General features: G+C 47.6%; 1 protein-coding gene across 1 annotated transcript in view; it reads left to right on the top strand.

The window, feature by feature from the left end:
- The first annotated feature begins 7,352 nt into the window (after positions 1–7,352).
- MTHFD1L (methylenetetrahydrofolate dehydrogenase (NADP+ dependent) 1 like) overlaps positions 7,353–12,571 on the top strand; it is a 184,590-nt gene continuing 179,371 nt past the window's right edge. The window contains exon 1 of the mRNA XM_021693124.1: positions 7,353–7,576. Within this exon, the coding sequence (XP_021548799.1) occupies positions 7,353–7,576 (224 nt within the window). The remainder of the gene's footprint in view (positions 7,577–12,571) is intronic.

Here is a 12,571-nt window from a genome sequence, read left to right as displayed (position 1 = left end):
CCAGGACCCTGGTATCATGACCTGAGCCGAAGGCAGATGCTTAACGACTGAGCCACCCAGGCGCCCCAATAAATAAAATCTTAAAACAAAATAAAATACAACGTTTAAAAAAGAAAGAAAGAAAAGCATCAGCTGCAGTTAAAGATACATGTATCAAGTATCTCCAAGCCAGGCCTCACCTGCAGAGCTGGTTGGTAATAATGTAGATTTTGCAGACCAGTATTGGTGTGGGCCACTCCTCGAGAGCTGCCCACGAGCTGCATTAAATTCAGAGCGTCTCTCTCTAAGTCCAGGCAAATCATTCAAGATTCAGGTAGTCCCTCCTGCGAGACTAAAGTCTCCTCATCCATCCAAGGTTCGAATTCCCATAGAAGTGAAATCTGTCCTGACCCTTGAAAAGTCCAGGTGTCCTCACTACACTTTTTTAATTTTTTTTTTAAGATTTTTTATTTATTTATTTGACAGAGAGTTAGCGAGAGCAGAAACACAAGCAGGGGGAGCGGGAGAGGGAGAAGCAGGCTTCCCGCTGAGCAGGGAGCCTGATGCAGAACTCGATCCCAGGACCCTGGGATCATGACCTGAGCCGAAGGCAGACGCTTAATGACTGAGCCACCCAGGTGCCCCTCACTACACTTTTAACCTTCCTGATATGTACAGGTCTGTCTCTGTGGCATTTGGACCACTTTAATCACTGCGCTCCATTTCCCTGATGTCCTGGGCCACGTCAAAGGACATGTGCCCCTCCCACCATCTTTCCTTGGTCGCATCCCCTTCTTACTTTTTCCTAAACCACCTCTCTTGGCTGCCATTCTTCCCATATCTTTTCCTTGAGTGCTTCAATTCCATGCTTCAACTCCTCTACGTCCTCACCTTTTAAATTAAATAGTCCCTTAATTCATTTCCTTTTTTAAGCTAAAATTTAGCTCTTCCTTCAGGATGCTGTTCCTCCTAAGGCTGTCTTAGGGGGAGGATGTTCCTTTTCCTACAGTCCAACACCTTTCCGGAGATGGAGTCAGCACTCTCTCTCACTCCCGACTGTGGCTCACACAGTTCCTTCTACTCTGAATGCTTGTTTCCAGCATCGTCCTCTTAGCTCGACTCCTAAGTCATCTTTAAGTGTTGCCTTCTGGCATCATCTCCTTCAGGAAGCTTTTTATGACTCTCCAGGTCTAGGAAGATGCCTCTTTCTTTTTTTTTAAGATTTTATTTATGTGAGAGAGAGAGAGCATTAGCAGGGAGAGCAGCAGAGGGAAAGGGAGAAGCAGACTCCCCACTGAGCAGGGAGCCCAATGTGGGGCTTGATCCTGGGACTCCAGGATCATGACCTGAGCCAAATGCAGACGCTTAACCGACTGAGCCACCCAGGTGCCCCAGAAGGTGCCTCTTTGTGGTACTCTTAAAAGACTTTGAACTATCATACTTGTAACTTTCCATTCACATGCCTGTGTTCTAGTGGATAGTTGTGCACGATAAACTCAGTGAGACCGGTTCACAGTTGACTCCTGAATTATGTGCCTAGCATAGAACCTGGTATAGGGCAAATGCACTCTTATGTATAAAAATTATTTTAATTTCAAGTGCATATTCCTTATGCTGAAAATGAAATTTCTTTGACTTATGTCCAAACGTCATCTCAAAGTGCACTGAAATGATCTCCATCCACTAGGGGAAGAACATTAGTGAGTGAATTTTTAAAGGCTTCAACATAATGGAGTCCCTTCCTTTGAGCGTGGTTGACTTTTGCTAAGCAGACTAATACATATTTGAGTTTTGGGTAAATGGATTCCGATGTATCTGTTGAAATGAGATAATGATCCCTATGAAACAAACCTGGGATGAAGGATCCTAAATTTATTTTCATAAATCTTTCTCTCCCTATTCTTTGGTCGCGCAAGTGTGCATTATGAGCATGCAAGAACCCAAATCCCTCTCTTCAGGAATGTGAGCACCTTGGGCTCAGGCTGTGTTGACTTCAGGATCAGGCTCATGAGGAAGTGAAAGTGAACAGAAGACAAGGCCTGCATATCATACACATCCGGATTCAAAGAAGTCAATGCAAATAGTTTAACTGGCTTGATCAGCACAGACATTTGTTGTCCTAGGCCTTTTAAAGAAATTTTTTAAAATTACATATTAAGGTCACAATCATAATAGATTTTTTTTTTTTTTGACAGAGAAAGAGAGCACAAGCAGACGGAGCGACAGGCAGAGAGAGATGGAGAAGCAGGCCCCCTGCTGAGCAAGAAGCCCATGCTTAACTGACTAAGCCACCCAGGTGCCCCTAAGAGAGCTTAATTAAGCAGCAACTATTATAAAGAAATCATGTGCTATTAAATGGTCCTACATGTCATATACATAGTGTCCCCCCCCCTTGTTTTGTTTCACTATTTCACGGTCAAAGCAAAGTGGGAGATCTAACTCCTTTAATAGCATTTATTACAACTCATGGTTCTCTGATTCAAAAAGTGTTTTATTACCTCAATGTTAAAAATAGCAACTCATTTTCACCTAAAATTATTTAAGATTAGAAAGTAGAATATTAGTTCAATTCGGGGCATCTGGGTGGCTCAGTCAGTTAAACATCTGCCTTCGGCTCAGGTCATGATCCTGGGATTCTGGGATCCTGTGATCCTGGGATCGAGCCCAGCATCAGGCTCCCCGCTCAGTGGAGAGCCTGCTTCTCCCTCTCCCTCTGCTACTCCCCCTGCTTGTACTCTCTCTCTCTCTCTGTCAAATGAATAAATAAATAAAATCTTTAAAAAATATATTAGTTCAGTTAAAAAAAAAACGATGTGTCTCTAGGTATGGGACATTATGACACTTGAACATATCATCTACTTTAAAGATACAGAGTATCACCTCAGAGGTATGGATCGCCATAGGCTTCTGCTGATGACTGAGAACAGTCTCCAAAGTGCCTTATCCAAAATGGCTTTGCTGCACATACATAGAGTCTAAGTGATTTCAATATCCGGGATTTCCAATAACAAGTTAGTTTTGTGGTTCCTCATTAGTTTGGCTTAGGTGTGACTTTTTTAACTTAATCTTTTCTATTCAAATTTTCACCCATACAGATTATTTAATTAAATGTTGAGAAGTCTTCTTTGGAAATTACTGTGCCATGCGGAGCCATGGAATTCCTAAAACTGCTGTAATTTCCTTGCAATTCAGGATGATCAGGAGGGTTGCCCTTTAATATGAAGATGTTATGTTATTGTCCACTTCTCTGTACTGTACTATTTCTTTCTCAGTTTAACAACTACTAGTTCTGAGTTTTCTGAGAACTGCTTTAGCAAAGGATGACTGAGAGGTCAGTGACACCCCCCCACCCTCCACCCCCTTCCTGTCAACCTTCTTCCCATTCTTCCCTAGCGCACAGAAGGATCTCATTACAGAGCTACTGACAAATGAATGAAAGGATATTCGCAGCAGCACTGTCACATCGAAAACTGGAAATAATACAACCAGCAACAGGGAGAGGTAAAATAAATCATGGTCTACCCACAAAATAGGTTATAATATATAACCATTTTTTCAAATGTTCTCCTTTCTAACATCATTAAATCAGATATATAGTAAGTGAAGAAGAGACATATATATATGTATATATATATATATACACACACACATACACATACATATACATATATATATAGTATGGTTGCAATTTTATAAAATAATTTCAAATAAGATCGAAATTATTGTTATGTTTCAGTGATAGTGTCATGAGTGATTTTCCTCCTCTGTAGATTATAAATAAATAGTATATTTATGTATATATATTTTAAAGATTTTTATTTTTATTTATTTGAGAAAGAGAGTGCACAAGAGGGGGTAGGGTCAGAGGGAGAAGCAGACTCCCTGCCGAGCAGGGATCCCGATGTGGGACTCGATCCCGGGACTCCGGGATCATGACCTGAGCCGAAGACAGTCACTTAGCTTAACCAATGAGCCACCCAGGCGCCCAACAGTATATATATTTTTAAAGACCACTCAGCTCAAGCATCAGATCCTTTGTTGTCTCCAATTCTCCTCCAGAACAGTTAAACCCCAGCACTCCCAACACCATATCTCACAAGCCTTTTTTTTGGGGGGGGGGGGGAACAGCTTTATTGACATAGAATTCACATATCATACAATTCATCCATTTAAAGTGTACAATTCAGGGGCGCCTGGGTGGCTCAGTCAGTTAAGCATCTGTCTTCGCATCAGGTCATGATCCCAGGGTCCTGGGATTGAGCCCTGTGTCAGGTTCCCGGCTTAGCAGGGAGCCTGCTTCTCCCTCTCCCTTTGCCCCTCTCTCCCCACTCGTATTCTCTCTTGCACGCTCTGCTCTATTTCTCAAATAAATAAATAATTTTGGGGGTTAAAGATTTTATTTATTTATTTGACACAGAGAGAGAGAGAGCACAAGCGGGGGTGGGGGAGGGGCAGAGGGAGAGGGAGAAGCAGGCTCCCTGGTGTGGGACTGGATCCCAGGACCCTGGGATCATGACCGGAGCCAAAGACAGATGCTTAACTGACTGGGCCACCCAGGCACCCCTAAAAAATCTTTTTTTTTTGAAGTGTACAATTCAATGATTTCAGAATATTAATGAATTTGTGCAACCATCAGCACCATTAATTTTAGAACATTTTCATCAACTGTACCCATTAGCTATCACCTCCCCATTCCCCCTACTCCTAGCTCTAAGCAACCACTAATGTATTTTCTGTCTCTACAGATTTGCCTATTCTGGGCATTTCCTGTAATTAGGATCACACAATATATGGTCTCCACTGTGATTTTAAATATCACTATTGTCAGCACTTATTAGGTGGAGTAGCTAATTGTCACTACTTTTTTTTTTTAAGATTTTATTTATTTATTTGACAGAGAGAGACACAGCGAGAGAAGGAACACAAGCAGGGGGAGTGGGAGAGGGAGAAGCAGGCTTCCCGCGGAGGAGGGAGCCCGATGCGGGGCTCGATCCCAGGACCCTGGGATCATGACCTAAGCTGAAGGCAGACGCTTAATGACTGAGCCACCCAGGCGCCCCGCTAATTGTCACTATTGTGGCGGAGCTACCATTGGAACTTCCTGAGAACAGAGACTGGGTAATTTTTTTTAAGGCTTTATTTTTTAGAGTAGTTTTAGATTCACAGCAAAATTAAGAGGAAGATGCAGATATCTCCCATATACTCCCCATGGACTGGGTGATTTTCATCTTGGTGACCAGTTGTGCATGTTCACTAGTGTCCAATGAATGTCTGCTAAATGAATGGCTGCCAATTTATAATGAGACAAGCCTCCAAAGGGTTTATGATTTGCCCAAGATCATCACTGGCAGCAGGTGAATGAACCACTCGAGTCTCCTTTCCAATATTCATATGCTTGTGCAAGGCATAACTTCTGTGATTTTGTTTCCTCCAATATAAAATGGTAGTAATACCCACCTCACAGGGTTGTGGCAATGTTAAGTATTCCTCTACCCTACAAAGTCAAATTGTGTCAAATGAGGCCATCACCCTGTAATGAAAACTGCAGGCAATAGTATAAGATTAAGAACATGACCAGGGGCGCCTAGGTGGCTCAGTTGGTTGGTTGTCTGCCTTCAGCTCAGGTCATGATCCTGGAGTCCCAGGATCAAGCCCCGATGGGGCTCCCTGCTCAGCAGGAACCTACTTCTCTGTCTTTCCCCTGCTCGTTCTCTCTCTCTCAAATAAATACAGGGGATTAAAAAAAAAAAGGATTAAGAACATGATCATTTGACTCAGGCAAACCTCCATACAACTGACCTCTCTGGACCCATTTCCCCCAGGTTGAAAGTCAGGACAATATTCAACACATTACAGACAGTCTCTGACTTACAACTGTTCAACTTATGATTTTTCCACTTCATGATGGTGTGAAAGCAATAAGCATTCAGTAGATATGGAACTGCAACCAGACTTTTTCTTTTCCTGGGCTATCAATACACAGCAGTATGCTCTCCTCATTCTGGGGAGTTTTGTAGCCAGAGGAGGCTCCCAGTCAGCCACGTGGTCACAGGGGTAAACAACCCATATACTGACAACCAATCTGTACCCATATAACCACTCTTTCTTCCACTTTCAGTGCAACATTCAATAAATTACATGAGATACTCAGCACTTTATTATTATTATTATTATTTTAAAGATTTTATTTATTTATTTGAGAGAGAATGAGAGAGAGAGCACATGAGAGGGGGGAGGCTCAGAGGGAGAAGCAGACTCCCTGCCAAGCAGGGAGCCCGATGCGGGACTCGATCCAGGGACTCGATCCAGGGACTCCAGGATCATGACCTGAGCCGAAGGCAATCGCCCAACCAATTGAGCCACCCAGGCGCCCCTCAACACTTAATATTATAAAACAAGCTCTGTGTTAGATGATTTTGCCCAACTATAGGCTACAGTAAGTGTTCTGAGCACTTTTAGGGTAGGCTAGGCTAACCTATGATGTTCAGTAGGTTAGGAGTATTCGATGCAGTTTCAATTTACATAGTTTCAATTTTAGGATCGGTTTATCAGAGGGTAACCTCATCATGACTCCAGAAAGATCTATACATTTATTAGGATTAAATGAAATGGCACTCCAGTACTTTGTACAGTGTTTAGCTACTGGAAAACCGGTGTTTGGAGTTTGCACTAGTTTTATTCCCGCTTTACTTGGGAATTATAATCCTGATAAGATTATAAACAAAGTATCGATAATCTCGTTCTAACTGTGCAGGCAGCTGAGCTTCACAGAAGATTAACTCGCCCAAGGCTACAAGTCAGCCTCTGAACTCCAAGACCCACACATCCTTCACTGCTAGACCACCTCCAGCCTAAACAAATCCAAGCGCGGGTATCTAAGCCTGGGGTAGGCCAAGTGGCCTTCCGGGAAGCAAACTCCCACCTGGGGCAGGGTTTTGTCAGCATCGTGGGCAGAGGGAGGATGTACTCTCTCTCTGGGCTGGACCAGAGGCCGCCCTGACGCCCCACCCTCCTCCGATTTTTATCGTCAGATTTCCAGCAGCGACGGAGTGCCCGAAAGCCTGCCTCCGAGGGCCAGGCCACTAGGAGCAGCCCCGCGTCCCGCAGGCCCCCGCCCTCTTCACGTCACGGCCTCTAGGTGCAGTGCCCCCTAGGGGCTCCCGCTCCGGCTGAGGAGGAAGGTGCTGGTCCTTCCTGCCACACCGGCCCGTTACCCGCCAGCCGGTTCTCGGGCCCGGCGCCCGCCCCGCCACCCTCCGGAGGAGCCTGACGCCGCCGCCTCTCTGTGCTCCGCAGCCACATCCCCGCCTGGACGGAGGGCCCGCCGCCCCTCGCTCTCGCCGCCTCGCGGGTCCCGCCTGCGCCCCGGCGCCATGAGCGCGCGCCTGCCGCTCTTCCTGCGCGGGCTCCGCCGTCCGCAGCAGCCCCCGGGCCCGCCGCTCCGCCTCCGAGCGCCCTGTCGCGCCAGCAGCGGCGGCGGCGGCGGCTGTGGCGGCGGGGAGGGCCTGCTCGGGCAGCGGCGGCTGCGGGACTCCCAAGTCGGAAGCAGCCGCGGCCAGGGCAGCCAGGCGCCCCCGGCGCGGGACTCGATCGTCAGGTGAGTGTCCGGCGCTCGCCGCCGCTCCGGTGCCGGGTGGCGGCGGCCGGGGCCGCAGGAGGTGGGGCGTCCGGGGCGCTCAGGTCTCGGTGAGGTCCCGGCCCCCCCATCTCCCCGCGGGTGTTTCGCCGGGCTCCGGCTCGGAGTGCTTGGTGCTAACTTGTTAGGGGCGCCCGGCGGCTGACGGGGGGAGCGTGGGCATCGCAGGGCGGGAGTTTGTGCGGGGCGGGGGACGGCGGCGCCCGGGCCGGCGCGGGACGGGGATCGCGCGGGCGCGGGCGCGGGCATCCCCGGCGGGTGCCGCGCCCCCAGCCCGCGCGCCCCGCTCCACGTGCGCCACCCCGGCCGGCTCTGATGTAACGGCGCCGAGCGCGGCGGGGCGGGGAAGGGGCGGCGCGGCGGAGGGCGGGAGCGCGGAGGAGGAGGGGCGCCCGGGGCGGGGCCGGGCGGGGCCGGGCGGGGGACGTGATGCGGCCCCGGGCCCGGGAGAGGCGGCCTTGGCCGGGCGCCCGCGCCTACCTGCGCGGTCCTCCGCGGCCGGCAACGCCGCAGCCTCCTGCGGGTGGGGAAGCGTGCTTTCTTGAGTTACATAATCATCTTCTGGGCGCGTTAACGTGGAGCCGGGCCCACCTGACAACAGGGAGAATGCGGCCGAGGAGTCGGACCCACTCGTGCCCCCCATCGCTGCACGGGTGGGCCAGGAGTCCCCAGCGCAGCTGCGTATAGAAAGTTCTCGCCCGATACAGAGATGAACTGCGGGAGTTCTGGGCCCAGCCTTTTCCTGTCCCCCACCGGAGACGCCACTTGTGCCCCTCCTCCCCCCACCCGCACCCCCTCCTTGTTCCTCAGTGGGAGAGAGGGCAGGAAGAGCCTTGAATGGCCCTTCCTGGAGAAGTGGGTTCACTGGGGAACTAAACCTGTGGAGCGAGGCACGCAGGACAAACCTGGAGGTGCCGGGAAAGCCCTTACCTGCCTCTCCACCCCCAAGGAGGATTCCTGGTTCCAGGTTGCCATGTCACTGAGAAGGCTGTTCTCCATCCATTCACATCCTCTTCCTTTTTCCTTCTGTCCCTCCTTGTGAAAGTAATTGCCTTTCCCTCCTCCGTTCCCAAAGCCCTTTATGGTGTAGCCGATGACTCTAAGGAGCCTTCTGCTTAAACTATCTTGTCTTCTTTCGGAATGTAGGAGTACTTAAGGCCTCTCTTCGGGTCATTAGAATTTCACCAGGGTACAGCTGAGCTCCCCTTAGTGGGTCAGGGTTTGAAGACCGTATGGGAGGCAGAAATCACCACCCTATCCCCCTCTTATTTTCTGGGTAGCTCTTACGGCTACCTGACACTTTCTTCTTCATTTATTGTCTGTCTCCCCCAACCTCCCTGGAATGAAAGCTCTGTGGGGCCACGGCCTTGTCTCTTGTTCACTGCTAGATGCTTCCTCCTGGAAAGAGTGCCATGTGTAGGGTGGCCACTTGGGACATGATGGTGAATGCATCGCTCAAGATTTGGGTTCATTTGTAGATTGTATTCATGAATGTTCTTTTCATTGCCTGACTTAGAGATGAGCAGAATGGTCATTTGGGGGCCTGGGTCAGGATCCTGCTGGACCTGGGCGGCAGTCTCAATTCCTGCACTCCCGTGGGGGAGTGGTAGTCTACCTCACAGGGTTCAGGAAAGGAACGCGTGAGAGAACACGTACAAAATGCATAACCCAGGAACTGTCATAGCAAGACCTCCACAAATATTGGCTATTTATTTATTTATTTTAGAGCATTCTAAGCCAGGGGTTAGCAATTCTGCCAAGGACTAGATAGTAAATAGTGTAGGTTTTGCAGGGCAGTAGGCAAAATAGAAGCTATTTATGTATGCACTTTTATGTGAGGAAAAAAACATTTTCATAATTTTTTTAATGACAAAGGCCAATTTTATTTATGGATACTGACATTTGAATTGCACATGATATTCACATGCTACAAAATGTTATTATTTTGATTTTTCTAACCATTTAAAAGTGCAAAAGCTGTTTTAACCTCGTGTGTCAAAGTTTGCTGGCCCTTCTGTTCTAAACTAAGAAGAGAAAGTGTTGTACAATGAATTACTGCTTCATGGGATTATGGTTAAGGAATAGGTGCTTTGCTTTGCAATATGACTCCAGTACTTCCTACGTGTGAGAATTGGGGCAAGCTGTTTGATCTCTGTTCATATACAAAATGGGGACCATTATCACCAGTTTCAAAAGTTGTTGTGGACATCACTATACTCTGCTAATCCTAAAAGGCATATTTTTTAATATCTCCAAAACTAGTCTTTAATCGATTGTCTGACAATTGCTGTTGGTCACGTGACAGTCATCGCCTATTTGTCATTGCCTGTACCTGTGGGAACCTGGCCATGCATATTGTTGTAACTTAATTGACTTATGTGCATCATCTAACAAAACTTTCCTCCAAGAGATTCCCCGAGGACTGGAGGAAATAGGGAGGTGGGCCTAGCTAGGAGTCACCTAGGATAGACATCCACAAATCTGTGTATGTTAGGTTTTTTTTTTTTTTTTAATTTCATGAAATATACCAGAAAAGTGAATGAATAAGCTCCCTCAAAAGCATAGTGACCTCTAATTTCTCCATTAATCCCCAATATTTCCATCAACAAGTCATGGAAGGGCTATTTTAGGAAATGAAATGATTTCTGTTTTTTTCTGACAACTGCCCAGTGATACCTGGTAGAATCGAGAAAGCTCTAACAAGAAAACTTGCAGAATGGGTGTCAGGAATTTAAGGAAAACCCCAGGGACAAAAGTGATATGGTTTTTCAAAAAATGCCACATCACTAACACCTTTGATGGCATAGAGGGTGATATTGAATGGAGGGGAAAAAAGAAACTGCCGTCAAGGACTCTTGAATCAAAAAAGTCACTTGGGGGGCGCCTGGGTGGCTCAGTTGGTTAAGCGACTGCCTTCGGCTCAGGTCATGATCCTGGAGTCCCGGGATCGAGTCCCGCATGGGGCTCCCTGCTCAGCGGGGAGTCTGCTTCTCCCTCTGACCCTCCTCCGTCTCATGCTCTCTGTCTCTCATTCTCTCTCTCAAATAAATAAATAAAATCTTAAAAAGAAAAAAAAAAAGTCACTTGGGGTGCCTGGCTGGCTTAGTCCAAGGAACGCGCGTCTCTTGATCTCAGGGTCATGAGTTCGAGCCCCCACGCTGAGTATACAGATTACTTTTTTTTTTTTTAAGTCACTCAGAAGAGTCATATCCTGAATGTGAGGAAGTTTTAGGAATGTTTCAGTTTGGTAGTTTTACTTTTTATGCTCATACGAGTGGTTTATGGCAAACAAAATATCTATGTCTAAATCAGTCTTAAAAATTCTTTTAATACTTACAGAATACACCATCTGTGAAGAAAAGATTGTGCCATAGTTTAACTGCCAGCTTGTTTTTCTTTCTTAGGGGTTTGTAAAACAGTGGCATGTCTTTCATTCTTTATCTGAAATTGGGTGAAACACAGCAAATAAGATTCGAGCTCCCAGATCAGCCCTGTGCATGAGTAGGAAGCAGGCTAGGCTGCTTTAATCAAGATACCGCCAAGTGTTGTGGACCTTAGCGTCCAGAGGGAGGCAGACAGGGAAGGTAGGATGATGACCCTATGATGCCTGCTTACTGCTCCAGCACCTGCCTCCCAGCCAGAACGAGGGAAAGGGGGCCAGGGTGCTGGTGGATCTTTCTCTTAGCCGCATGTTCCTCGCCTCCGTCTGGCCAGTGCTCACAACCTTGTTGGCCAGCAGTTAATGTCATGAGCCCATCCAGTCACAGGTGAACCGGGAAATGTGCTCTCTAGCCGATGCCATGTGCAGCTCACGCTCCGAATTCTCTTAAAGAGGAAAATGAGTGGAAGTGTTCATAGGAAGTACCCAGTCATCCAAACCATCCTCAGTTGTGTCCATACTACTGTTACTATTATATTGAATGTATCCACGAAATTACCAGTGCTCTAGGTTTATTAAACTGCTCTGCGGTGCTTTCAGCCTGGGCTATTTCTCCGAATACTGATGGCTGTCCTTACAAGACACTGTTTTGGAAATTTTAACCCTATGTGTGCACTGGTACCTCTTTTGCCTTTGAAATCAATAAAGGGGCTCTGCATTCAGGGATGTCCTTAAATTGGTAGTTTTAAATAACCTTGTCGGCGGCTGCCTCTGAGACTCTGGCGTGGCCACAGCTAGCTGCAAGGGAGACTGAGAAATGAGGCCATTATTCCAGCAGCCTTATGCCCAGTGGACACATTATTTCCCAGCCAAAGGGAGACCAACTTGTTGTAGAGTGAGTGCTAGTGTAACTTGGGCGCCGGCATGCGAGAGCACCTGCCTCTGAAGGTCCCAGACCAGCAGGTTCAGCTACTCACCGCTGACAAAATCCAAAGGCAGAGAGACAAGGGGTGAGACAAGAAGGAAATTTATTTCAGTGAGGCCAACACCGGGAAGATAGTGGACTAATATCTCAAAAACTGTCTCCCAAGTGCTGAAAATACTTCTAGGTTTATACAAGGAAAATGTGGGACTCAGGTTGGTGGGTACAGGCAGGTGGGCGGTCAAGGTCGGGTCATTGTCTTGGGGTCAATCACCGGTGGGGTCTTGCTGGCCCAGGGCAGTCCTTATTGCTTGAGGGGGTGGTTTGTGTTCCCCCCCCCATCTAGGGATGCTTTGCCTTCCAAGTCTTTTGCCTGAGTTAAGAGATAAGCTGGAAGGAAGAATTTCATCAATTAGAAAGTTAAAGGTCAGGGGCGCCTGGGTGGCTCAGTCGTTAAGCATCTGCCTTCGGCTCAGGTCATGATCCCAGCATCCTGGGATCGAGCCCCGCATCGGGCTCCCTGCTGGGCAGGAAGCCTGCTTCTCCCTCTCCCACTCCCCCTGCTTGTGTTCCCTCTCTCGCTGTCTCTCTCTCTCTCTGTCAAATAAATAAATAAAATCTTAAAAAAAAAAGTTAAAGGTCAAAATGGAGGTAA

The sequence above is a fragment of the Neomonachus schauinslandi genome, chromosome 8 (assembly GCF_002201575.2).
Source record: "Neomonachus schauinslandi chromosome 8, ASM220157v2, whole genome shotgun sequence".
In the NCBI taxonomy this organism is placed as follows: domain Eukaryota; kingdom Metazoa; phylum Chordata; class Mammalia; order Carnivora; family Phocidae; genus Neomonachus; species Neomonachus schauinslandi.
This window is presented reverse-complemented; position numbering and strand designations above follow the sequence as displayed.